The 26,663-nt window shown below is 37.1% G+C and overlaps 3 protein-coding genes across 5 annotated transcripts in view; 2 read left to right on the top strand and 1 right to left on the bottom strand.

Annotated features, from left to right (window-relative positions):
• Nucleotides 1-19,094, top strand: part of abca2 (ATP-binding cassette, sub-family A (ABC1), member 2) — a 59,043-nt gene extending 39,949 nt beyond the window's left edge. For 2 of the 3 annotated variants that reach the window (XM_079870986.1, XM_079870987.1), the window contains exons 16-49: nt 340-454; nt 566-756; nt 884-1,034; nt 1,145-1,349; nt 1,465-1,635; nt 2,680-2,860; nt 3,020-3,232; nt 3,319-3,515; nt 3,737-3,916; nt 4,372-4,547; nt 4,666-4,786; nt 4,873-5,154; nt 5,763-5,975; nt 7,176-7,278; nt 7,419-7,744; nt 8,571-8,784; nt 9,795-9,900; nt 9,990-10,101; nt 10,285-10,345; nt 11,290-11,464; nt 11,567-11,682; nt 11,826-11,973; nt 12,321-12,444; nt 12,532-12,664; nt 12,762-12,882; nt 12,983-13,161; nt 13,875-14,016; nt 14,294-14,428; nt 14,593-14,696; nt 14,794-14,886; nt 14,972-15,074; nt 15,337-15,474; nt 15,652-15,861; nt 17,002-19,094. In XM_079870986.1, coding sequence (XP_079727112.1) covers nt 340-454; nt 566-756; nt 884-1,034; nt 1,145-1,349; nt 1,465-1,635; nt 2,680-2,860; nt 3,020-3,232; nt 3,319-3,515; nt 3,737-3,916; nt 4,372-4,547; nt 4,666-4,786; nt 4,873-5,154; nt 5,763-5,975; nt 7,176-7,278; nt 7,419-7,744; nt 8,571-8,784; nt 9,795-9,900; nt 9,990-10,101; nt 10,285-10,345; nt 11,290-11,464; nt 11,567-11,682; nt 11,826-11,973; nt 12,321-12,444; nt 12,532-12,664; nt 12,762-12,882; nt 12,983-13,161; nt 13,875-14,016; nt 14,294-14,428; nt 14,593-14,696; nt 14,794-14,886; nt 14,972-15,074; nt 15,337-15,474; nt 15,652-15,861; nt 17,002-17,037 — 5,275 coding nt within the window. In that variant the 3' untranslated portion in view covers nt 17,038-19,094. The remainder of the gene's footprint in view (nt 1-339; nt 455-565; nt 757-883; nt 1,035-1,144; nt 1,350-1,464; nt 1,636-2,679; nt 2,861-3,019; nt 3,233-3,318; nt 3,516-3,736; nt 3,917-4,371; nt 4,548-4,665; nt 4,787-4,872; nt 5,155-5,762; nt 5,976-7,175; nt 7,279-7,418; nt 7,745-8,570; nt 8,785-9,794; nt 9,901-9,989; nt 10,102-10,284; nt 10,346-11,289; nt 11,465-11,566; nt 11,683-11,825; nt 11,974-12,320; nt 12,445-12,531; nt 12,665-12,761; nt 12,883-12,982; nt 13,162-13,874; nt 14,017-14,293; nt 14,429-14,592; nt 14,697-14,793; nt 14,887-14,971; nt 15,075-15,336; nt 15,475-15,651; nt 15,862-17,001) is intronic. The other variant, XM_079870988.1, reaches the window with a different exon arrangement.
• Nucleotides 19,095-21,975, bottom strand: paxx (PAXX non-homologous end joining factor). The gene is made up of 8 exons (XM_079870991.1): nt 21,751-21,975; nt 21,362-21,617; nt 20,839-20,899; nt 20,704-20,753; nt 20,414-20,598; nt 20,277-20,321; nt 19,489-19,579; nt 19,095-19,400 (listed from the first exon to the last, which is right to left on the bottom strand). Exons 2-8 carry the CDS (start codon nt 21,475-21,477, stop codon nt 19,352-19,354), a joined length of 597 nt encoding a protein of 198 aa, XP_079727117.1. The 5' UTR covers nt 21,478-21,617; nt 21,751-21,975; the 3' UTR covers nt 19,095-19,351.
• dph7 (diphthamide biosynthesis 7) lies at nt 21,875-26,415 on the top strand (the record flags this gene model as incomplete). The annotated part of the gene is made up of 9 exons (XM_079870990.1): nt 21,875-22,015; nt 22,384-22,517; nt 22,947-23,034; nt 23,339-23,433; nt 23,518-23,675; nt 24,416-24,488; nt 24,612-24,677; nt 24,853-25,025; nt 25,540-26,415. 9 exons carry the CDS (start codon nt 21,875-21,877, stop codon nt 25,959-25,961), a joined length of 1,350 nt encoding a protein of 449 aa, XP_079727116.1. The 3' UTR covers nt 25,962-26,415.
• Between the last annotated feature and the right edge of the window lie 248 nt (nt 26,416-26,663).

Consider the following 26,663-nt stretch of genomic DNA (forward strand, 5'->3'; position numbering starts at 1 on the left):
AAGAAAGTCGGTAACCAAACGAAACGACTGATGGACCCCATTGACTTCCATAGTAGGAAAAACAAATACTATGGATGTCAATGGGGACCAGCAACTGTTTAATTACCAATCTTCTTTAAAATATCTTCTTTTGTGTTTAGCAGAAGAAAGGAAATCATACAGGTTTGGAACAACTTGAGGGAGAGTAAATGATGACAGAATTTTCATTTTTGGGTGAACTATCCCTTTAATACTAGCTTAGTACTGGTGGAGTTTATAAGTAGTTACAGGATGTATTATACTAGTGATGTATCATTTGGTGGAGGTGTGAGAAGTTGTAACAAGTGTTTTCATTTGCAGTTTCCTGTTTGTTATCGAGCACATGATGCCTCTGTGTATGGTCATATCCTGGGTCTACTCTGTGGCCATGATGATCCAGCACATCGTAGCAGAAAAGGAGCAAAGACTGAAAGAGGTGAGCGAATAGACTGAACGGTCCTTTAAAACAAATAATTCCTCTGCTGAGAAACTGAAGCAAGAGAGATTGAGAGTGGTGCCATGGTTGATGCAAGTTGTTTTACCATAGGTGATGAAGATGATGGGCTTGAATAACGCAGTGCACTGGGTGGCCTGGTTCATCACAGGCTTCGTGCAGCTTTCGATCTCAGTGACGGCCCTCACTGCCATACTGAAATACGGCAAAGTTCTCCTCCACAGCGATCCCTTTATCATCTGGCTCTTCCTCACAATCTACGCTGTCGCCACCATCATGTTCTGGTACTGGAGCATGCCATACCTAGTTTTTACTCCCTCACATCCTATTTACATTGTTTTTCAATTAGGAATAGGAGTCAAAAGTTGTTTGACATCATGTTAATGTTCTCTCCGCTTTCTTTTGGGGAAGTTTCCTGGTGTCGGTGTTGTACTCTAAAGCCAAACTGGCCTCAGCATGTGGAGGAATCATCTACTTTCTGAGTTATGTGCCCTACATGTACGTGGCCATAAGAGAAGAGGTGGCTCACGACAAGATCACTGCCTTTGAGAAGTGCATAGCGGTATGAAGACCTCCCATGAATCCCTTCCATGTTTCAATACAGGCACGTAATGTGTTTGATAGTTGGCTCCTCTATAGTTCTTGAGTGATTCTCTCTCTGTGTGTCTGCAGTCTTTAATGTCTACCACTGCATTCGGCCTGGGGTCTAAGTACTTTGCCCTGTATGAAGTTGCTGGAGTGGGAATCCAGTGGCGCACTCTCAACCAATCACCTGTAGAGGGTGATGACTTCAACCTCCTGCTGTCTATGGTCATGCTAACCATTGATGCCATTGTATACGGTGTGTTGACCTGGTATATAGAGGCTGTGCATCCAGGTAAGCTGCAGTGCTGTCATTATTGTGCAGTGCAAACACTGCCCATGTTCTTGTTGTTCGGTAACAGAATTGTAGTATTTATTTTTGGTTTCCATTTTGTTTTTTTCTTTTCCAGGGATGTATGGACTGCCCCGGCCATGGTATTTTCCCTTGCAGAAATCCTATTGGTTAGGTAGCGGCCGCATAGAGACATGGGATTGGCCGTGGAGTGGCGGGACCAGGCTGAGTGTGATGGAGGAGGACCAGGCTTGTGCTATGGAACACAGGCGCTCAGGTATGACTCTCGGTATGACGATCAGTTATGTTGACATTTTGGGATAACAGACTAATGGTGGGCTGTGTAGGCTAATGGATAGCAGTTCTGACTTAGTCATTCTAAATGAATCAGGGGTGTATTTGAAAAGTTGAGCCAGGAGACACACTAATAATTATCCTCCAAAAATGTAAAAATATATTGAAACAAATGTAGAACCTGTTTAGATTATTTAGATTCTTTTTTAGTTCTTTATTTATATTTTACAAGCCAACATACTGATTTTCTATGAAAGCTTATTAGTGGTCCATGCAAAGCTATCGTTCGTTTTTTCATTCTATCATTCATTCTATATTTCTATCATTCATTCTATCTATCTATCTATCTATCTATCTATCTATCTATCTATCTATCTATCTATCTATCTATCTATCTATCTATCTATCTATCATTCGTTTTATCGTTTGTTTTATCTATAGTTCTATCTTTCCATCTATTGTTTGTTCTATCATTCGTTCTATCATTCCATCTATCATTCGTTTTATTGTTTGTTTTATCTATAGTTCTATCATTCTATCTATTGTTCGTTTGTTCTATCATTTGTTCTATCATTTGTTCTATCTATTGTTTGTTATTTTGTTTGTTTGTTCTATCGTTCATTTGTTCGTTCAATTGTTCTTTCGTTAGTTCTATCATTCATTCTATCGTTCATTTAATCGTTCGTTCTATTGTTCGTTCTATCGTTCATTCTATTATTCATTCTTTCATTCATTCTATCGTTCTATCGTTAGTTATATCGTTCATTCTATCATTTGATCTATCTATCTGTTGTTCGTTCTTTCGTTTCGTTCTATCTAACTATTGTTCTGTCCATCTTGACCTTCAAACATTTATACAATTTAAAAATTTCAGACAATGCTTTGTCAAGTCAACAATGTTTGTCTTTCAAACTTTTAAATTTAGTTTACATTATCAGCTTACACTCTTTGTTAAAGTTAGCATGTTTTGTGTCAAAATAATGTAAATTGTTAAGAAATGTGTAGCTTGTTACTGAATTTAGGTCTATTTGTTGCTCAGAGGAAACTCGTGGAATTGAAGAAGAACCCAGTCACTTGCCGCTGGTGGTGTGCATAGACAAACTGACCAAAGTCTACAAGACTGGCAGAAAACTGGCCCTAAACAAATTGAGCCTAAACCTTCATGAGAACCAGGTTGTGTCCTTCTTGGGACACAATGGTGCTGGCAAGACCACCACTATGTGAGTGTTAGAATATTGTATTTCATAGTGTGTTAGAGTGGTTGATACCCTCTGAACCCATACTGTGCTTTTTATTGAGGCTGACAGCCGCACCCTACTAGCTGAAAATTGGATGTGTCCTGCAGAAAATGTATTTATTATCCAATGAATCTTTCATAGGTCCATTCTCACAGGACTGTTTCCACCCACTTCTGGCTCTGCCACCATATACGGCCATGACATCCGCACAGAGATGGAGCGCATCAGGCAGAATTTGGGCATGTGTCCCCAGCACAATGTTCTGTTTGACAAGCTGAGTGTGGAGGAACACCTGTGGTTCTACTCGCGTCTGAAGGGCATGGCTGAGGAAGATATTCGCAAGGAGATGGACAAGTGGGTTAACGCGCTCACATTTTGCCAACACTTACTCATTCATACCCATAACCGAGTTCATAGAGTCTGTGTGTTGGAATTCACAGGATGATAGAGGATCTTGAATTGTCCAACAAGCGTCACAGTCTGGTTCAGACTCTGTCTGGGGGGATGAAGAGGAAGTTGTCAGTGGCGATTGCGTTTGTAGGTGGGTCTCGTGCGGTGATTTTGGATGAACCCACAGCAGGAGTGGATCCATATGCCCGTCGAGCAATCTGGGACCTCATCCTTAAATATAAACAAGGTGATCCTGCCGTTACTAATGATAAATACTCTACCGTTCAGAAGTTTGGGGTCGGGAATATGAATCGTCTCTTATTCTCAACAAGGTTGCATGTATTTGATCAAAAATGCAGTAAAAACATGTGAAATATTATTGACCCCAAACTTTTAAATGGTAGTGTCTATGTTGCATCAGTTTCCAAATACATGATCAGTCCAAAACTAGAATCTGTGTGTGAGCAGGTCGCACCATCCTGCTTTCCACTCACCACATGGATGAGGCTGATCTGCTGGGAGACCGGATTGCCATCATCTCTCATGGCAAGCTCAAGTGCTGCGGTTCTCCTCTGTTCCTCAAGAGCACATATGGAGATGGCTACAAACTCACACTTGTCAAGAAACAGAGTGACTCGCACACTGCAGGTATCCTTATTTGGGAAAATTCTTAATTATTTATGTCTGAGCCATCACGTGGGCATTGCGAGATATATATGTATATATACACACATAAAACATTTACAGTTAACATAAAAATGGAAAACTGAAAATATAAAAATATAAGCTCATTTAAAATATGAATAAAACTATAATAGTATATAAATAACACTAAAATACCACTGTTATAAATGTATGAAATTGTTTATAATTGTATTATCTCAATCTATTTGTAAAGATCTGTTTTACAACTGAACATTTTTCTGTGAACCTACTATTTGTTGTCTCTGTTTTATCTCTGTAAATTTTTTATATGATTCTTCTGTTCCTCCTTTCAATGTTTGATGTTTTAAAAGATCAAAAGTGCAGCACACATATCTTCTAGTTCTTCTTCTGCTCTTTCATCTGCCGTGGCCCAACATCATGTTTCTGTTTGTTCTCAGATCAGTCAAGCCAGTCTCCATCCTCTTCGATATCTCCGTGTTCAGAGAGCAGAGTGACACAGTTCATCCGTCAGTATGTTGCCTCCTGCCTGCTGGTGTCCGACTCCAACACTGAGCTCTCTTATGTCCTGCCGTCAGAGGCTGTCAAGAAAGGCTGTTTTGAGAGGCTGTTTCAGGTACACACTCACAATGTTTTAAGACAGCTGGAAAGACAGTTTGATATCATCAAATCTTTATTCATTTGAATATGAAGCGTTTGCTGATGGGCACGTATATTGGGTGAATTTTCTTCAGGCTCTGGAGCAGAGTTTGGACAACTTGGCCTTGACCAGCTTTGGTGTGATGGACACCACACTGGAGGAGGTCTTTCTGAAGGTATCAGAAGAGGATCTATCACTGGAGAACAGCGATGCAGGTTAGATGTTGAAGAGTGCTGTAGCAATGCATCTAAAGCCATGCGATTTGATTCATATTTCATATCTCTCTCTTTTTCTCTGTCAGATATGAAGGACTCTCCCGGTGGAGCGTCAGCTGGGAAGCCTTCTAATCTTTTAGGAAGGCCACAGTGTGAGGGGGCACCAGCTGCTGCCGTGATCCGGCCAGAGGTGGAGCTCAGTAACCTGATGATGTGCTCCAGGCTGAGCCCAAGCCAAGCATCCCTACAGTCTGGCTCTTCTCTGGGCTCAGTGAGAGGGGATGAAGGGGGCCTCTATTCCGACTTCTATGGAGACTACTGCCCTCTGTTTGACAATGTCCAGGATCCTGACTCGGCCAGTCTCCGAGGTGAGGAAAATAGCATAATAATAATAATATTTATTTATAATAATAATTTAGTAATAATAATAATAAGTTTAATAATAAGTTCCTTTGATTGAGAGCCCTGATTTTTGATCATTATTGTTGTTATTCAGTGTGATTTAATTATTTATGTTATTAACACATTTATTCACTTTGACATTGTAACTGTTTCATGGCAGTTTCTAAAAAAACGTGAACATTCATAGCTGACTAGAACTAATAATTAGAAACAAATTATTAACATAATTAAACATTTATTTAGCTTTGTCGGTTTCTTTTTTATGCATTAACTACAGAAAAGTTTTAATAAATACATTTTATTTAATATTTTAAAATGTTTAATCGATTGAGAGACCTAATTATTAATATTTTCTTCATTTATAGCTCAGTTGGTGGTTGTGTTGGTAGAAACTTTTTGTGGTTCTATCTTTTTCTATGGCTTTTAGAAAGAACATTTTGTCTATTGCTGTTTGCAGCTTCTGGACAAATAAAGCGAAGTCTTTCTGAGACAAGTGCATCTCTGAAGGGGCCTGGAGGTAACAGATAAAGTGCTTACCTACCGCTCAGTGTACCATATACCCTCTGTGTTCCAGATGAAGAGTCCTCTCCGGAGACGCCAATACTGGACGGCCAAGGCAGCTTTAAGCTTGAGGGCTGGTGGCTGAAACTTCGGCAGTTTCACGGGCTGATAGTGAAAAGGTTTCACTGTGCGAAGAGGAACACCAAGGGCATTCTCTCACAGATCCTGCTGCCTGCTTTCTTCGTCTGTGTGGCCATGACTGTAGCTCTATCTGTGCCTGAGATTGGTAAGAAGGACACAGGGCACTTTGTAATTTTATATCAAGGTCAATGGTTACAGGAATTGCTTATTGTTTGGCTTTGGAAAAACTCACATATATTGTTAAAGGATTAGTTCACTCCAGAATAAAAAATTCCTGGTAATTTACTCACCCCCATGTCATCCAAGATGTTCATGTCTTTCTTTCTTCAGTCGAAAATAAATTAAGGTTTTTGAGGAAAACATTCCAGGATTTTTCTCCATATAGTGGACTTCAACGGGGACCAGTTGGTTGAAAGTCCAAATTGCAGTTTCAGTGCAGCTTCAACATGACCCCAGCCAAGGAATAAGGGTCCTATCTAGAAAAACAATCTGTCATTTTCAACAACAAAAAAAGAATATTTATATACTTTTTAACCACAAATGCTCGTCTTACACTAGCTCTCATTCATGCATTACATAATCATGTTTGAAAGGTCACACGTTTTATGTTTTAATGTTAATGTTTCTAAAATCAATAAAGAATGTGTTGAAAATTATTTTATATCAAGGTATTTAACGTTATACATCACAATATAGTTATTTTTGTTGGAAATTCAAGGGGAAAATATTGAATAAATTACCAATTAAAAAATTTGAGTAAAGACAATTATGATGTTAAAATAGAATTCTGTTTCAAATAAATGTTGTTCTTTTTAACATTTTTGAACACAAAGAAAACCTGAAAAAATGTATCAACAGTTTCCACAAAAATATTTAATATAGCAAATAAAATAAGAACTGTTTTTAACATTGATAATAATAATAAGAAATATTTCTTGTTTCATATGGCATTGAGGACTGGAGTAATGGCTGCTAAAATTCAGCTTTACCATTACGGGAATTATTTACATTTTAAAATTGTTATTAAAATAGAAAACAGTCGTTTTAAACTTTCATATTATTTAACAATATTCAAAATTGTAATAATATTTCACAATACAGTATGCCTGTTTTTACTATAGTTTTGATCAAATAAAAGCCTTGGTGAGCATTAAATGCTTTCCAAATGAAAGAACCACTCTTTTTTTTTAAAACTATTTTACGGAGCAATTTCATTTAGAATATATCATTATGGAGATTAATTTAACGATTTAATCAGAGCATTTACTATCTGGCACTGAAATGATGCAGATCTTAATTAGGCTTGAGTGAAGGCTGTTCTGATGGTCTCTCTTTGGTTCTGTAGGTGACCTTCCTCCCCTGATTCTGTCTCCATCTCAGTATCACAACTACACACAGCCTCGTGGAAACTTCATCCCTTATGCCAATGAAGACAGACTTCAGTACAGGTCAGCCACAAGGTCATTGTACAGTAAAATAACATTTTAAAGACCTAAAGACTTCTTTGTTGCTGATTGTATTTAAAGTCAAATGAAGACACACACACACATCATCTCTCTCAATCCTTCTCAACCTTTGTTTGCTTCAGGAGTAAACTTTCTCCAGACGCAGGCCCACAGCGGATTGTTAACACACTGCGTCTACCCTCTGGAGTTGGTGCAACTTGTGTACTGAAAACTCCCTTCAACAGCACTCTGGACCAACTGGCTCAAACTCTGAATCCATATGCCAACAACTCCAAAACCCTAGCAGCCCGCTACTTTGACTCTATGTGCCTGGATTCCTTCACACAGGGTGTGCCTTTATCAAATTTTGTGCCCCCGCCACCCTCTCCTGCCCCCTCTGATGACCCAGAGGCACATTTTGAAGATGGCCTTTGGAACTACACTGCCGCTCCTCCTACTACTGTCCGAGGTAAGAGTTTACAGTGCTTACAGGTGTATGGTTCAATATGCATCTACATGTTAGCAATTTTATAATTTAAAACAACTGTTTTCTATTTTAAAACCGTTTTAAAATAGAATTTTTATTTTTCCTGTGATGCAAAGCTGAATTTTCCTTAAGAAATCAGTCTAATATGCTGATTTGGTGCTCAAGAAACATTTCTTGTTATTATCAATGTTTAAAATATTGTTTTGTGGTTTGTTTGTTTTTTTGTTGCATTTATATGAAATATAAGTATTTAGTAAAATTAGAACTGTTATAAGTAATACATTAATTTTACTAAATTAACTTTCACATTTGATCAATTTCATTTGGTTTAATTCTGCACATTTTCATCAAATATGAAAGGGTGAGAGGAAAATGAAAAATGAATTTGTTCACCCTAAAATTAAAATTGTTCCAAACCTGTATACATTTCTTCATTTTTGGGTGAAGTATCCTATTAATATTAGATGCCATTTTAGTAATGTTTTTTAAAATTAATGAATAAATAAATATGATGAAATAAATATGATGAAATATTGACAAAAAAAACTATAAAAATGAACACTGATTGGCAGCCAAAAATATATAAAAGAGAAATAGTGATCCATACTGAAAGTTATGAAACTTTGGAGATAATATCAGGAATGACTGAAAATAATTCCTGTGCTGCACATCTGCTGACTAATGCTAAAAATCAAGAATTTATTTTCATTGCATAAGATTGTTCTGAAACATCTTGTGTGCCGACTTATCTTTTTCCATGAAGCTGTGTAATATGTATCCTTCCTCTCACCCTGCTGTGTTCCCACAGAGATGGCGACGTCTCCCCCCACACTGCCCTTGACCATCCGAGAGCCGGTGCGCTGTATCTGCTCCATGCAGGGCACAGGCTTCTCCTGCCCCAGTGGAGTCGGGGGGCGACCGCCCCTCATGAAGGTAGTAACTGGAGACATCTTGGTGGACATCACAGGTCGCAACGTGTCAGAATATCTCCTGTACACCTCTGATCGTCTCAGATTACACAGGTAATCTTCTGAAAGGGTTGTCGAAATTGTATTTATTTTCCTAAGGTCCAGTATTGTTAAAGTATTTTACACCACAGACATAGTCATTTAGACCTTTAGTTGTAACAGGGAGATTTAGAATTAAGATGGCTGTTTTTTGCTTCTGTACCTTTAAGAGTTTTATATAAACACCCTCTTTATATGTGAAACGCTTACTCCGAATTTGTGGGTTTGCTACTAGGTCCAATATTCAGTCCAGTTTTTTAATGAGCATCTTTGCAATCCAAGCAAAGTGACTAGGCAGGTCAAGTTACTGAATACTGAATATGTTGTAATATGGTAAAATATTTTTTCTCATTTGTAAATGTGCTTGTGTATTTATCCTTATGACATCACTGCAAACCACTGATTTCTGGGTGAGCAGTTTGTGCAGTTCAGTTTTGATAAATTACTTTTTGGACTGGTTGGATGTTGTTTATATAGTGTATTGAACATTTTTATTTCTAGACCTCAAGGAATTTTTTTATTTTTATATGACTCCTTTAAAGTCTTGATGTAACAGAAGTAGCAACATAACTTTTCTTCCGTATTGTGAGTGACGTACATCTGAGTCAAACGGATTATAAAAAAAAAAAAAAAAAATGTAGGGCGGTCTTGGTTCAATCTAACAGTTGTTGATTGGATGGAGGCAAGAAATCTGAATGCATGTTTGAAGTCAATTAAGAAAGTGGTGGCGTTTAGCTGGACTAAATTATTGTACAAGTCCAACATAAGTTACAAGAAGATTTAGTTTTGACAGTTTTGGTCAACATTTTCATTAAAAATTACAATGTCAAAACATTTTATTATTACTTTTTAATGAAACATGCATGGATGAATTGTTCACAGTAAGATCAAAAAAGATACATTTAGAAAACAGATGAATTTCCATTTCAGGCCAATTTTTTTGTTCAATTCTCTTTTTTTACCTCTCAAATTAACTCAAAAACTGTGTGTGTGTGTTTTTTTGTTTTTTTTTTCTTATCCTGTAGATATGGAGGCTTTACTGTAGGAAACATTCAGAAATCTGTCCCAGCATCCTTCGGGAGAAAAGCGCAACCTATGGTGCGCAAAATAGCAGTGAGGCGATCCTCACAGGCAAGTCAGAGCATTTTTCCCCCTAATACCAAATCATTTTTATAGCTAATATTTTATCACAGGTTTAATGTTTTTATCTTGATCTGCAGGTGCTTTACAATAACAAAGGGTATCACAGTATGCCCACTTACCTAAATGTCCTCAACAATGCCATCCTCAGAGCCAATCTGCCCAGTAGTAAAGGAAACCCTGCTGCATACGGTGAGTTCACAGGTTGAATTAGCTGTGAGTGTTTATGTAGAAACACTGATTGAATGGCTGTGTTCTTTCTCTGTAATAGTGCGTGTTTTACTGACTTCTTTTTAAGTCATCTTAATTCTGTTGGTTTTTGTCATAAAGATTGCTTAGTTGCACTAAAAATCCTGTTTATGCTCCCGTTCACAGGCATCACAGTGACCAATCATCCCATGAACAGAACCAGTGCCAGTCTTTCTTTGGATTATCTGTAAGTCTTACTTTCCTCTCTGCTTCCTGTTCCAACCCTCAGACACTCATTGCTTATTTTTTATTTGTTTAATTGGTTTATTTTAAGTTTGCATGAAATGGAAGTGACAGACTTTTCTTCCCTATTGTGACGTATACCCAAGAGAACAGCTTCTCAAACTAGAAAAAAATATAAGGCGTGACTTTATTTTTGTCCATCGAGAATTGATTGGATCGTTGGATGATTGTGGTTTGCTATTGTTGTTATCTCATGTGAGTGACAGGTTGTTCGTGCCAGTACCCACGTCATCAGTGGGAGGGGAAGTTATTCTGATTTTAAAAAAAGAAGGGAACATGGATTCAAAAAAAAGTGATGTGCACAGATAAATTATTTATAACAAACAATAATAAATAGGGACAGTACAAAAAACATTCCAGCCAAAGAGCTGAAAAATATGCAGTGTACATAGAGAATATGGTACGGTATTTGCATCTCAAGTCCCTAGAAAGAATTTTCTTGAAAAAAAAAAATACTACCAGCCCTACCAACTACCAACCCTTCTTACCTTTTTGTTAACACTTTTCACTAATTTAATATACGCATACGCACAAAAAAGAAAATAAAAACACTCAATACCTATTATAAGGAATCTCCCAACTTTGGATGACACCGGAAGCCAGGTGCATTTAAATTACGAATGGATGTGCTCGTACATACCTGAAAAATAAGTTGGATAGATAAAACTAATTAAATCAATAATTTATTATCATTTTAATTGTGTACAGCTCTGGTTTCTCTTAAGCCAGTGCTAGCTTAACCATCACTGTAAATGGCTATGTCATGTTTTTTTTATTATTTTTTTAGGTTGGCAATATGTTCCAGAGTTGAGAGCCAGCCCTTTACAGAAAAATAGCTCTTTTAAAAAGCTCCTTCTGATTTAATATCTGCTCTTCATCTCCTTCTAGGCTCCAGGGCACTGATGTGGTTATTGCCATCTTCATCATAGTTGCCATGTCCTTTGTGCCAGCGAGCTTCGTGGTCTTCCTTGTAGCAGAAAAATCCACCAAGGCCAAACACCTTCAGTTTGTCAGCGGATGTGACCCTGTCACTTACTGGCTAGCAAACTACATATGGGACATGGTAGGGTGAAGGAGAGATAATGTGCTGTCTATTCTCAAGCAAGAACAGTCCTGAGGGCTAAATTGGTTTACACACAGATTTCTTTTGTCCTTTCTTCGCTAGCTGAACTACCTGGTTCCAGCAACATGCTGTGTCCTAATTCTGTTTGTGTTCGACCTTCCTGCATACACGTCACCTACGAATTTCCCTGCAGTGCTCTCTCTCTTCCTCCTTTATGGGTAAGCTCTTTCTGCATGAAGACTTTAAGTCAGACATGGAGTGACAATAAATACAAACATTGTTTTGTCAGTTTTATTCGAGTCTTGAAAATCCCACATAAAATGTGACATTTCCCCCTCTCTCTCTCTCTCTCTCTTTCTAGCTGGTCTATAACCCCCATCATGTATCCAGCCTCTTTCTGGTTTGAGGTGCCCAGCACAGCTTATGTTTTCCTCATAGTCATTAATCTCTTCATTGGCATCACAGCCACGGTGGCCACTTTCCTCCTACAGCTCTTTGAGCATGACAAGGTACATCAAAGAGAGAAATTGTTTAGCATTTTTTTAAAATATCTGTAGGAGAGCTGCAAATGTAAATCTATTAGCAAATTTCTTTATTTTATTTCTTTCTTTCTTTCTTTATTGTTAAAAAAAAAGGGGGGGGGGGTTGACCTATTCGGCAATAGCGTTGGGGTGTATATGCACTTATTTTTGCTGTTTTCCTTTTGAATTTATTTTTAATTGGGCATTTCTATTTCATTTTAAATACTGGATTTGGGCCGTCCCACCTAGGTGTTCTTGACTTTCGATCGTGTCTAATGTTTAATATCAGTGTAGCATTTTATCACTAATGTATGTTTTTTTCTTTTACCTCACAGGATTTGAAGTTGGTAAACAGCTATCTGAAGTCTTGTTTTCTCATCTTTCCCAACTATAACCTCGGTCATGGATTGATGGAGATGGCCTATAATGAGTACATCAATGAGTATTACGCCAAGATAGGTGTGTTTGTGTGTTCCCCATCTCAGGGCACTGTGGAGGACTTTTCTTTGCTTTTTCAAAAGATTAAATGCCTTCTCTTCCCTGCAGGCCAGTTTGATAAGGTGAAGTCTCCATTTGAATGGGACATTGTGACACGGGGACTGGTGGCAATGACCATTGAGGGTTTCGTTGGCTTTCTTATTACAATTCTGTGCCAGTACAACTTCCTCAGGAAAGCCCAGTGAGTGTGTGATTGTATACTGTGTGTATGTGTGTGTGTGTCTTTGACAGTTGAAAATGAAAAAGTTCTAAAGGTCACTGTTTCCATCTGATTGAAGGAGAGTGCCTGTCAGCAGTCAGCCGGTTGAGGACGATGATGTTGATGTGGCTTGTGAGAGACGCAGAGTGCTGAGGGGAGACGCTGACAATGACATGCTGAAGATCGACAACCTAACCAAGGTCAGGCACTCCATGACATTTTAAAAACTTTCCCTTAACCCGGTCTGATCAGACCTGAACCCATCGTTCTGATGTTCTTAGAGCCTGCATCTCCCTACAGGTGTACAAGTCTCGTAAGATGGGCCGGATCCTGGCAGTGGACCGTTTGTGTCTGGGGGTCCGTCCTGGGGAATGCTTCGGGCTGCTGGGAGTGAACGGAGCCGGAAAGACCACCACCTTCAAAATGCTGACAGGAGACGAGAGCACAACGGGGGGAGAGGCCTTTATCCAGGGACACAGGTGCTACATTCAGAACACCTCTGATGTTTTAGCGTTTTTTTGTTTGTTTGTTTTTTTGGAAGAATATAGAATATTTCTTAATCTAAGTTGATTTTCCAATAATTTATGTATAAAACGAGAAAGCAATTTGCCCATGAATAAGAAAAATGAAACTTAATTCAAATAAGTCTTATTAAATAAGTCTTACAATTTTATTTCTGAATAAAAATAAAATAAAAAAATTGACCTACTAAAACTTACAAGGAAGTTTTGATGTTAGCATGTTGCTATGCTAACGACACTATTGATTCATACAGGTATCAAGGTTTCAAGGTATTTTTTCACAGAATATGGAATATGTCTTAAAATCATGCAAATAAATATTGTTTAATTTAAGTTCAAAACAAGAAGAATGCGTTGTCATCACAGAAATAAAAAATATTTTTAAATATATTCAAATACAAAACATTTAATTGAAATTGTAATAATATTTCACAATATTACTCTTTTTACATCATTTTCATCAAATAAATTCTGCCTTTGGTGACCATAAGAGATTTCTTTGAAAAAACATTAAAAAAATATCGGAATTATTCCACTTTTTTTGACCACCAGTGTAGGAGTATGTATGCATGTATGTATGGATAGATTTCTGTGTTGTTGCTTTAAAGCTGTTGTATATATACTGCTAGTGTAAATGGCTTAGTCAGTGTGAGTCTTTCATTAACCTGCAGCATCTTGCGGGAGCTTTTATGCGTGCAGCAGAGCATCGGTTACTGCCCCCAGTTTGACGCTCTGTTTGATGACCTGACTGCTCGAGAACATCTGGAGATGTACACACGCCTCCGTGGCATCCCCTGGAAAGATGAGGAACGGGTGAGCACAGACACACACACACACACTGTGCAGTCACACAGCATTCTGTAAATGGTTGTCATGCACTTATCAGTGATAGTCAAGTATGGATAAGAGCTCCTGAAAGCTCTCTTGAAATCAGCTTGAAAAAGCACTTAGCAATCTATAAATGTTAACTGCAGTTTATTGTTAGATTTGTCCTTACTGTCGAGAATAAAATGTTTTTTTAATGAGTTTTTCCTAGCATCTTTTTACAGTATCTCACTCTCATTCGCTCTCGTGTCTTTGTGTCCTGAAGGTGGTTCAGTGGGCTCTGGAGAAGTTGGAGTTGTCCAAGTATGCTGACAAACCTGCCGGCACCTACAGTGGAGGCAACAAACGCAAACTCTCTACAGCTATTGCTCTGATTGGATACCCTTCACTCATCTTTCTGGTGAGATCTGCCTGTCGCTCTTCCCTTAACATTCTCCACTCTCACTGCAAAAATCGTTTTCTTAATCAGTTTTTTTTGTTTTTGTTTTAGTGAAAAGTTTTTGCTATTGAGCTGTGTTTAATTACCCTGCGCAGGTCTAAACATGATCTTGTTTGTCATTATAGGATGAGCCCACCACAGGTATGGACCCAAAGGCTCGTCGGTTCTTATGGAACCTGATTCTTGACATCATCAAGACCGGACGTTCTGTTGTGTTGACGTCTCACAGGTGTGGTAACTATAGAAATCTTGTTTTCTGTTTTTGTATTTAATTTTAATAGCTGCTATCTTTTCACTCTGTAATGTACTGTTATGTTTATTTGCAGTATGGAGGAGTGTGAAGCCTTGTGCACTAGACTGGGCATCATGGTTAACGGCAGGTTCAAGTGCTTGGGAAGCATCCAGCATCTAAAAAACAGGTTTGAAAAGCCTCAGGCACTAAAATGTGGGATTCAGGAGTGCAGTGCACATTTTTGCTTCACTGTTCTTTTATATTTGTTTCAGATTTGGGGATGGATATATGATAACAGTACGAACTAAGACCACCGCTAGCGTCAAGGAAGTGATACGTTTTTTCAACAGGAATTTTCCAGAGGCCATCCTAAAGGTGCATAATATTCAGTACTAAAAATACAAAGTATTTTTTGGCAGATTTCTGTAGCTTAATGACAATTTTTAAGCATAAAACTTTAAGAAAATATGTAATATATACTAAGACAGTGAGTTTTCATATTTATAGAAAGTTGCAAGAAGCTCTCACAAGGTGTTTTTGTGCAATGCTGACAAAACTAAGTATACATGTGTGTATATTTTGAGCTTGCTTCGCATGCAGTAAAAATTGTAAACTTCTGCTTATTCCTTTACCTAAGGAGCGGCACCACACGAAGATTCAGTACCAGCTGAAGTCAGAGAACATCTCTCTGGCTCAGGTCTTTAGCAAAATGGAGCAGGTGGTGGAGGTGCTGAGCATCGAGGATTACTCTGTCAGTCAGACAACCCTGGACAACGTAAGTTTATCTCAGAGAAATGGTACAGTATTAGTGAAAGTGTAAAGTAATGGAAGTTAATAAATGGTAGTTTCTTTGAAAAATCCATATTATGGATGCAAAAGAACTAAATATGAACCCAAAAGCTGCATATACTGTAACAAGAAAAAGTAGTAATATCTTATTTTCTTTTCTTAGGTCTTTGTTAACTTTGCAAAAAAGCAAAGTGATAACTTAGAACAGCAGGAAAGTTCCCCATCTAGTGCTGGTCAGTCGCCACTGCAGCGGCTGCTTAGCATCCTCAGGCCCCGTCTTGCTAACACAGAACTCAACGCTCTTGTAAGTGAAGAGCCAGATGAACTTGAGAGTGATGATGACGAAGGATTGATCAGCTTTGAGGAAGAGAGGGTAAGACTTGGGACACAGCAACATAAAAAACATATTTTAATGAGATAATTCAATTAAATTTGCTTGGCACAGTCTGCATAAGACTTATTACTCCTACATTTATTAAAAAATAAAGAACAAACCGGGTGAGCTTCTTATGGATTCAAAATCAAAGTGGCTGCTGTAATGTCAAAAAAAGTAAAGTGTATGAAAGAAATGAATTGTAATGTTTCATTTATCTCACAAGAAAAAAAAAAAGAGTTTTTTAAAGCTATTAAACATTTAGGAGTGTTTAGAAGAATTTCTTGTCCCAAACTATCCTGCATTTATTTGATCAAAATAAAAATAGCAATAAAAACATTGATATTGTGAAATATTAAAATACATTTAATTTAAATTAAATTAAATTAAATTAAATGGTAATTTTTCCCTGTGATGACAAAGCTGGATTTTCTCCAGTCTTCAGTGTCACATGATCCTTCAGACATTATTCTAATATGCTGATTTAATGCTCAAGAAACATTTTTCTGTTATCATTGAAACTACTTAATATTTTAGTGGAAACCATAATTATTTGATGAATAGGCAGTTCAAAAGAACAGCATTTATTTGAAATAAAAAAATAAAAAAAAATAAAAAATCTACATTTGAATTTTAATGGTAGTTAAAACAGTGTTTATTGAATCTTTAACTACACTATATCACAAACATCCAGTCAGTAAGTGATTCAGAAGTTAATTCGTCAGACCAGGGGTGTCCAAACTCGGTCCTAGAGGGTTACTGCTCTGCGGAGTTTAGCTCCAACTTGCCTCAACACAGCTAGAAAGACCTTGATGAGCTGGTTCAGGTGTGTTTAATTGAGGTTGAAGCTAAACTCTGCAGAACAGTGGTCCTCCGGGAGCAGGATTGGACACCCCTGCGATAGACTGGTGGTTCAACCATTAACTTTTGACTGATTCGTTAAAAGAACCAAATCAAAAGAGTAATATGTTGGTAAATAGAAGTGCACTGGCAGTACTAGCGATACACATGCCACTAGGTAACTCTGGTTGGGACTTTGAAATATTCATATCAATCATATGTTTTTGTTTATCCCAAGACTACTGTACTACATTATTTAAAATACTTCTCTGTAATCATTTTTATTTCCCCTTCTCACAGGTACAGTTGTCCTTTAATACAGACACTCTGTGCTGAAACAGCTGTTCATCTCACAGACGGAGAGATGGTAAAAAAAAAAAAAGCCTCAAGCTCAGACCCGTGTCTGTGTGGTGAAAGACGTTTGTGTTTTTTTTTTTTCTCGCTGGAGAGGATCCATCTCTCTGGCCAAGTGAGGGGGTTGTTCTTTTTTCCATTTGCTCTTCAGTAGCCGAGCGAGAGAACGGCTCTTCTGGGAACTCTAACCAGAGATGCGGACACAGTCGGGGCCTGAACGTGATCGGGCCAGAGAGAGCGGTTCTCTGAGGTTCTCAGTCCACAGTCTGCCCTCTGGAGTTCTAGAGATGATGGTTTATGGAAACGTGTATTACTGTACTTCATATTCAAGCCTGCTGGATGGGAATTAAAGAGAATGTATTTCTTAGATACAAACCGGCCGTATGGTTTAATTTGCTTTCGCTTTAAATTTGAATATGGTCGTACTATCTTTAAACTGATCACACGTTGAAATTGTTTTAATCGTAGTGTTGATGTCATAACATAATCATCCCTCAAAGAATGGGTTCAGCCTTTGCAACTTGTTCTTTTTATGACTGTTTATTCTCATGTTCAATTGAAACGGTTGTAACTATAGCCTACATCTTTTTTTTTTTTTTCCTTTACTCTGACCTAGTTTGTTTATTTGTACCTGCATTGAGAGCATGCTATAAAAGACAAGCCTGTTGTGTTGTTGGTTGAAGAAATTTTGCTATGCTTAAATGTTTTGAACGGACCTGTTGTTCTTGTTGAAGAATGCAAATGTACCTGTGCACCTTCATTGAAGTTTTTACATTGGACGTTCAATAGTGAATGACCCGTGACTGATTCAAAGGCCTTTAGTCGAACCGGACCGAACAAGCCCCGCTATCGAGATGTTTATGGTCTTGTAGTTGAATGTAAACGGCATAAGTGTTTTGTGCTGACTTTTGTGTCTCCTGAACCAGGGGTTTCTCCCTTTTTTTTTTATTCTTTTTTTTTAATTTAAGAATTGTAATTGAAACCGGTGTCTTTTACGTTGCATTACCGCGAATGGTTAAAAGCTGCATAACACCAGATGTCTGTTGAAACGTTCATAAGTGTCACTCTATCACTGTGAAGCCAAAAGTGAACTTTGAGTCACTGTTATTACAGATAGACCGAAATCAGGTCATTGCTCTTGACGATTATATTTGAGAACCCTTGAAATATGTTCGTTTCTTGAATAGCGGGAGGTTTTGTTTTTGTTGTTTGCACTGTAATGTAATACAAGTGTAATTTCTTTTTCCTGAAATTAGTCATTTATGTTGTTTATTTGAAATTAAATGATGCTTCTCCTTCTTGCCAGTGATGTACATGATGGTTAGGTCCTATCGCTTGGTGACAGTCTAACCGTGCTAAATCTCTGAATCTTGCACAATTGTCGGCACTTAGTACTATAATGGTGTCTTATTTTTCGGACATTGCTGTGTTAAAGAGTATGATGAATATTTTTGAGCTCCTCAAAGACGGATGAGGAGGCCGTTGGGTGCGTTTTCATGTACGATGACCAAAGGGAAATGAAGCAGTTTTTGAAATGTGTAAATTAATTGTGACCAGCTATATGAAAACTGACCTAATGAACTCTGAACACTCAAAGTCTCCTTTCCTGCTAAATATTTTCCTCAAAATATATTTCCTGCTAACGAGAACCTCAACAGCCTAACTAAAGATCAGTGCTAGCTGCTTTTCACTTTGGAAATGAACATGTGCAGTGATTTAAGACACCAGCAAACATGAGTGTGGTTCTGTATCATATAAAATAGCATTATGGTTAAGGAGGTGATTTAGTTTTATCTTTCTAGTAAGTGCTTTGGAATGTAACTTCAGTACATGTGAATATGATTCAATATTTATGAACGTTTTTTCATCCAGTGATACCTATGTTCAGGTGAATTCCCTTGTAACAAGATTGACTGGACCTTTTCAGCTTGTTTTCAATTACCTTTATCGTTTCCATTCTCTTGTACTAACTGGGGTGAACTGGTGTTTTTAATATTAACAGGGAGAAAAGAGAATAATTAAATCAATAAATTGTTCAATTGATTTTGTGACTTTTATTTGTACACAGTCGTTTGAATAATAAAACAGTTTCAGTTATCACATTTATTTAAAAATGCCATTTTTTTATTAGCAACACAATTAAAAGAAAATAAAGAAATCATAAAATGTTAAATAAATGCACGATGACTTAAAACAGTTCATGGTGTAATTGATATGCAGTTATATTTTAAAAACTGATAGTGTTGAGGTGGTTAAAAAACAGACAATTCATGTTTAATAAAAGCTCACGTTGACCTCATTCATCGTCTCCATCATCAAAGGCCACACCTGTTGCAGGTTTCTTTCTGTAAAATGGTTAGAAATGGTCCATGAACAGGAGGTGAAAGAAATTTCACATTATTTTTGAGCCTAAAGTCAATAAAAAATGTTCACCTTTTTGTTCCAGGGTTGATGAGAGAATCCCCAGGAAGACGTTTTCTAACTGCTAATATTGGACCCGTGTGCTGTTTTCTAGGTTCAAAATCTAAAAAAAAAAAAAAGAAAAATGTAATTTTAAAAGCGCTTAGACAATTTAAATCAGTAACTCTTGAAATTTTTGACTCCAAGGCTTTGTCCAAGACAATATTCGAAGATCCTCCTATCTAAACTTACTTTCTTTCTTTTTCTACCTTCCTTCCTTACACACACATACACAATACTTCTGTTGTAATAAATAATCTTTTTAAAAGCCCTCCAAAAATATAATGTCAGTTTAATGTTGTACATCTTTATTTTTTTGAGTTTTTTTGCATTTTAATTAAAGGTACACTATGTAACTTTTGGCCTTCTCACGGTTAGAAAACAAAACTGCACGCATTTTGCAGAAGAACACTGTTTAGGTTGTGCTTCGGCTCTGTGTGACCGTGCGGATGAATATGACCCTACAGATAATGCTTTACAATAAACTCTGTTAGAGCTACATATGGCAATTTATCTTTCCCGCAAAAACCATACTAAACATAAACACTTTCAATAGGCGTGAATAAGAGTAAGACAAAAACACGCTTTGAATGATGTATTGACTCATTATTTAAATTAATTTTGAACCAAAAAAAAGTTACATAGTGTACTTTTAAGATCATGTTAATATTACTAAATTTACATCATTTTTGAGAACCACTGATTTAAATCCACTTGACTAAATCCAACTAACATGCTTTAAGAGTACTGCCTTAACTTACCCCTCTTCTGAGGGTTCTTGACTGGACTAAATGAAGATGATGCACCTACAAATGAGTGAAAACATCAAACGTTTAGCTCCAGGGTTTAATTATTTTGAAAAATAGCAATTATAATAATTGAAAGCATCTTTGCTTGCCTTGACTTTCTTGCTGTTGCAGGCTGTCAGCCATTTTAAACAGCAGCTCCTTGACTTCTGTTCTTCCCTCGGAGTCAGTGAGTTTTGAAAGAGACAGACTGAGGTCTGTAGGTTCAGATCCTAAATGCAGCACAGCACTGTCCTCCTGCAGCTTCACAAATGCTCTGCCAGTCTTACATGCACATCTGTCCAGATACACAAGAGGGTGTTCTCAGACAGGACAGAAGATCTTGCCAACCAAAGAAATCAGACTATCAATACTCATCAAGTACTCTTTCACAGATCCTCACTTGAGCTTGATGGTATAATCCTCTGTGGACTTTAATGCAAACTTCTTAAACTGTAAAGAAATAAAAAGCTTTGTATTATTATTGTAAAAGAGGAATATCTGTCATGTGAAAAGACTCCCATCGACAAATCCTTACAAGCTGGGACACAATCTCCTCTGAAAGATGAGTTTTCCAAACATCTTCACCATTGGTAAATCTATAAGAAACAGGACATCACAACATAAATTTTATATATATATATATATATATATATATATATATATATATATATTAAAGTTTAGGATTTACATTAAAATATTTTTTTTATAATTAATTGATTGAAAATTAGAAATGCTGTAAACTTAAACTGAAATAAGTACACTTGTACTTACTAAAACTGAAATAAAATAAATTAAAGCTAATTCGATTTTTTTTTTTTTTTTTTTTTTTGTTAAGAAAAACTAATAAAGATGACAAAAACACATAACAAAATTCCTAAAACTTAAAATGAAAACTGGAAATATATAAAAAAACTAATTCAAAATATAAATAAGAGTATGTTAATAATACTAAAATAACACTTCTATAATTAACCTACATTTATAATTATTATACATTAATTTTAGATGGAGTATAGCTCACAGAACTGCTGTCACTGCTTGACAAAATATCAACTCACCCCATGTTTATGTCTCCTGAAGATCGCTTTTGCGTAAAAAACACATACTTGGACTGATCGTTTTTATCCAGCAATGTGCAGAGGACAGATTTTGACTCGGGGTTAATCTGATCCATACTGATGTACCGTACAATCACAAAAAAAGTGAAAACTGCATGCTTTTCAAATAGGAACTGTTCACCACAAACAAGGGCGCCATTTAAACGCTCAGCCAGTCAGACATCAGCCACCCGGAAGTTGTTGTGCCATTCACGTCCTGTTTACCTCGTAAAAACGATAAAGGCGAAGTTACACAAAAATGTTTATGACCTGGAAACTGGTATTTGAAGTAAAGTTATGAAATGTAATAGAAATTCAACATATAAAATGTAAATAAATGATTTACTGACAGCTGGTCTGCTGTGCTGTATGCAGGGATTATAGAGTGACAGCACGCGTACAGTCATTTCTTGGTCAGTTACAGTCATTTCTTGGTCAATTCTAAGTTGCTTCATATTATGCTGAGCCGCTTCGATGGGTTGGCAGTCTCGAACCCGAACTCTGCAAGTGTTTGACACGGAGTTAAGCGCTGATACCGTGGAGTGGTGCCCATTACCACAATGGTCTCATGTTCTGGCATGTGGGACTTACCAACTTCAAAAAGGCGATGATAAGGTAATTAATTCAAAATATCTTTTGTGTTATGTTATGGTAGTGTGTGTGTGTGTGTGTGTGTGTGTACCAGAAATGACCAAAACCTGACAAAATCTCCAAAATCCTCCCTTTAGGGACGTCCTCATTTGGAAATCTGGTATACAAATAAAGTAATTAAAGGTTATTTAAAAATGTAAAAATGCAGAAAGTTTTGTGTGATGGGTAGGTTTAGGGGTAGGGTTAGTGTAAGAGGATATAATATACAGTTTGTACAGTATAAAAACAATTACGTATATGGAATGTCCCCATTTAAATAGCTAAGAAGTGTGTGTGGTATTATTAGTTGTATCAACTGGCCACTTTGAAACAGTGTTTTCTGTTAACCGCAGACAGCAGAAGACTCTACTGCCCCGAACAGAATCGGTCGACTTTATCTGTTTGACTGTAATCCGCAACCATCGTTCATCCCTCCATTGACAGAGACTCAGAGAATAGACACTCCAGCTATTCTCGACCTCAAGTGGTAAGGCAGTCTCACTATTCATTCTGCTCACTACAATTCACTCTTAACCTACACCATTACACACTCTATATGTATGTTTTGTTGTATTTTGTACATTCTGTGTATATATTATGCATATTGTTTCTTGTATGTGATGACGTTGATTCATCCATTCTCCACACCTACAGTAAGTAGTCTCTGGCTGAGGTAATGAAACACCCTGGACAGATGGTCAGTAATGCCAAAGTGGTGCTCACTGCAGAGCCAAATGATGTCCAGCTCCACCTCTCTGGACCTCATGGGTTGAGCTTGACCTAGTCCAGCTCCACCTCTGTGGATCTAATGGGTGGAGGTATAGAGTTAGGGTGTGGTTGGACCTTCTAGCTCCACCCCTCCAGTAATGGCATGAATGCTGATTCAGATTCTTATAGCTATATTTGAATTCCTCAGGTGTCATGTGCCGATATCAGAGCGTCCTTTGTTGGGTATGGCCACTGCAAGTGGAGAAATCCAGCTGTACAAGCTTATGGAACCTCAGGTGACCAATCAAACTCAAACTCATGAGGAGATGCACAATAAAGGACTATGATAGATGTAATAAAAGTTAAGCTCTATTAGCAGCATCAATCCAGAGCCACTGGAATGTTTTTGGAAATGCATTACCAGAATTATAATTAGTATGAATAATAGAAATTGTATTAATAATACATACATTTTGAATAATCCTGCAGCTCAGGGCCCAAGTCCCCCTAACATTGTTGGCATCGGACACTATTTTAAGATGTTTTATTGTTTTTACTTGATTAAGTATCTTTTGCCTGTTTGGACTGTGTCTCCAGTAGCAGGGCACCAGTGGTCTGGAGTGTGAGTTGAGAGCAGAGTTGGGTCCTGACAGACTGGCCTTGTCTTTAGACTGGTCCACAGGGAGAGGTGAGAGGTAAGGTGCTCTCATCATTCATGGACTGATGATTTCCCATTGCATTTGTCTCTGTATATAATGGTTACTGTTGTCTTTTTGCAGCAGTGATGTGCGTGTGGTGTCCAGTGACTCAAGCGGCTCTCTCACAGTGCTGTCTCTGGGGGAAGCCAGTCTAACTGCTGTGTGTCAGTGGAAAGCTCACGACTTTGAAGCCTGGATCTCAGCGTTTAGTTACTGGGATACTCAGATTGTTTATTCAGGTATGAGGAAAAAGGAACTGTTTGTCACTGTGGTGCTGTTATGTGTATCGTCATTGATTTAGTGTTGTTATTGCTAACTAAAACTATTAAAACTATTTTTTTATAATTGAAATAAAGCTGAAATTATATAAATAATTTAAAATAATAATAATAATAATAAATTTCATGAAAATTTGAAATGGTGCCTTGGCAACTACCTGAAATAAAATAAGTTGAAAGTATTAAAATTAAAAACTAAATAGAAGTATTTGTTTAAAAAAAACTAATTACATTATAAAAGCACATAACAAAATTCCTAAAATTAAACAAAAATTAAAATGAAAACTGAAAATATAAAAATAAAAGCTAATTAAAAATATTAATAATTACTATAATAGTATATAACTGATACTAAAATAACACTGCATTGATTTATCTTTTCATGTAAATGTATTTATTTGTATCATTACTTTGTAACACTACAATAAGGTTCCATTTGTTCGCATTAGTGAGTGAACATGAACTAACAATAAAAAATACTTTATGTATTATTACATTATTAAAATCAAAAGCTGTATCTCTTAATATTTTTAATGGATCTGAGCTTTCATGAACTAACAATGAACTGTTGTGTTTTATTAACTAACATTAACAAAGATTAATAAACACATGTATTGCTCATTGTTAGTTAATGTCATGCATTAATTAATGTGACATTATTATAAAGTGTTACCCATTACTTTTTATAATTGCCATCTCAGGTGGTGATGACTGCAAACTAAAGGGCTGGGATCTGAGAATGGGTCCCTCTTCCCCCACCTTCACCAGCAAGAGGTGAGACAGTAGCTGTGATGTTTCATCAACCAACATTACTTTTAGCCTTTGAGTCCACTTAATTATGTTCTATATGCTGTTTATGCACAGTCATGGTAAATAAATACTATTGTCCTGTCTCAGACACACTATGGGAGTATGCAGCATACACAGTAACCCCCATCGAGAGCACGTACTAGCCACCGGGAGGTAGGAGGAAAATTTAAACATGAATTATAAATCTAAAAGAATAATTGTTCATTATTGCAAAAATCATCATTGCAGTCTGTGAGAAAAGAGTCCTTTCTCTTAGTTTCTGCTGAGACAGTCATCAAAAACACAATATTTAAGTATATGATGTGTACATGTTTTGTCCCTCTGGTAGCTATGATGAGAACGTGTTGCTCTGGGACGGGAGGAACATGAAGACGCCCCTGAATGAGACTGCAGTGGGTGGCGGCGTGTGGAGACTCAAGTGGCACCCCAGTCAAGAGCACCTTCTGCTAGCTGCATGTATGCATAATGATTTCCATATTCTCCACTGCCAGAAAGCTATGGGTAAGAAGAATTACTGTTAATATTTGCCACTGTGTATTCCAATGATAAATGTGCACACTATCGTTCAAAAGTTTGGGGTCAGTGAATATTTTTTGTTGAAAGAAATTATTTTTATTCAGAAAGGTTGCATTTCAAATCAACTTTCTATTCTGTAAAGAATCCTAAATATATATATCACGGTTTCCTCAAAAATATTAATCAGCACAACAGTTTTCAACGCTGATAATAAGAAATGATCAAAGAAGGAATCATGTGACTGGAGTGATAGCTTTGCTAAAAAAAAAATCAGCTTTGCCATCACAGGAATAAATGACATTTTAAAAAAGGTTATCTTAAATTGTACTAATATTTTTTGCTCTTTCCATGATCAAATAGAATATTTGCAGCCTTGGTGAGCATAAGAGACTTCTTTCAAAAAATGACAATCTCCACAGACCCCAAACGTTTTAACTGTAGTGTAATTTACAATTCTTCATAGTAACTTTTGGTTTCTCCCTAATATCCACGTTTGTAGAGGGACAAGATGCACCATGTCCTGTTCTGGCCTCTTATATTCTCCACAACTCTTTAGCATATGGAGCAGACTGGTCCAGACTCCCCCTAAGCAACTCCACACCCCCCTCTCCTCAGGAACCTCCCCAAACCAGCGTCGGGCTCACAGAGTCCGGATGTCATCTCAGGATCCAGTATGAGTCGCCCACTGCCAGCTTTGATACCTCTCTGGAGGATGACTCGGGGCAATACGTACCTGATCATTGTCTTTTACCCAAAAAAACATCAGCTCCAGACCCCTTCACCAGCCCTGTCAGAGACACCCAGTCTCTGTCCTGCCTGATGGCTACCTGCTCCTTCTACGACCACATGATGCACGTTTGGAGATGGGACTGGAGCCCAGAGGAAGAACAGATGACGTCTGAACCCGCCCCCTCTTCCTGAACACAGTTGCTATGATTGGGCGTTTGTTATGAGGTTATTTGGTACTGCACATTTCAACAGTGTCCTGCTGTAACGTCTGCAGTATTGCTTTGTATTCAATATATGCAATTTTGGAAAATGTCATTTTCTGACTATATATTGTAGCTAGAAAATGTAAAGAAGATTTTTCTAGTGTGATTAGTCCCAATTTAGTTTTACATTGAGAAGTTGACAGATACCTTTTATAACAAATAAACCATAACCATATTAATACATTCAAGTGTCTACACATTTATTTCTTCTGTAAAATAGTTTTTCTAAGGCAGGGGTTTTCTATCTTTTAAATGCCACCGACCCCCAAATAGGATCATCCGCATGTAAGGGACCCTCATCCTAAAATGTAAAAGGCATCTATATAGTTTTTACTTGCACTGTGAAAAATAAATATTATAAATATGTCAAAAATATTATTTGGAAAATATTTTGTCTCTGTTAAGTTACATTGTTACATCTTCTTTTCCTAATCATTACAGTACTGTATTTATTTACTAATTTTAATCTATTATTTATTCAGTTATTTAATATGTATTTATTTACTCATTTACTTTATTTAATCTATTTTTTATTGTATTTTTTTAATAACGTTTCTGGAAACATTTCCACGGAGCCCCTAGCACTTCTTTGTGCCCCCTCGACCCCAGTTTAAACCCCCCTGCTCTAAGG

The sequence above is a fragment of the Squalius cephalus genome (assembly GCF_949319135.1).
Source record: "Squalius cephalus genome assembly, chromosome: 5".
Classification (NCBI taxonomy): domain Eukaryota; kingdom Metazoa; phylum Chordata; class Actinopteri; order Cypriniformes; family Leuciscidae; genus Squalius; species Squalius cephalus.

What these genes read in the sequence shown, in the direction of transcription:
- paxx (XM_079870991.1), bottom strand. Translation starts at nt 21,477, where the DNA reads ATGGATCAGATTAACCCCGAGTCAAAATCTGTCCTCTGCACATTGCTG. An exon ending in TCAGGAGACATAAACATGGG is followed by an intron (nt 20,900 to 21,361) that starts GTGAGTTGATAT and finishes TGTTTCTTATAG; the next exon opens with ATTTACCAATGGTGAAGATG. An exon ending in ATCAACCCTGGAACAAAAAG is followed by an intron (nt 19,401 to 19,488) that starts GTGAACATTTTT and finishes ACCATTTTACAG; the next exon opens with AAAGAAACCTGCAACAGGTG.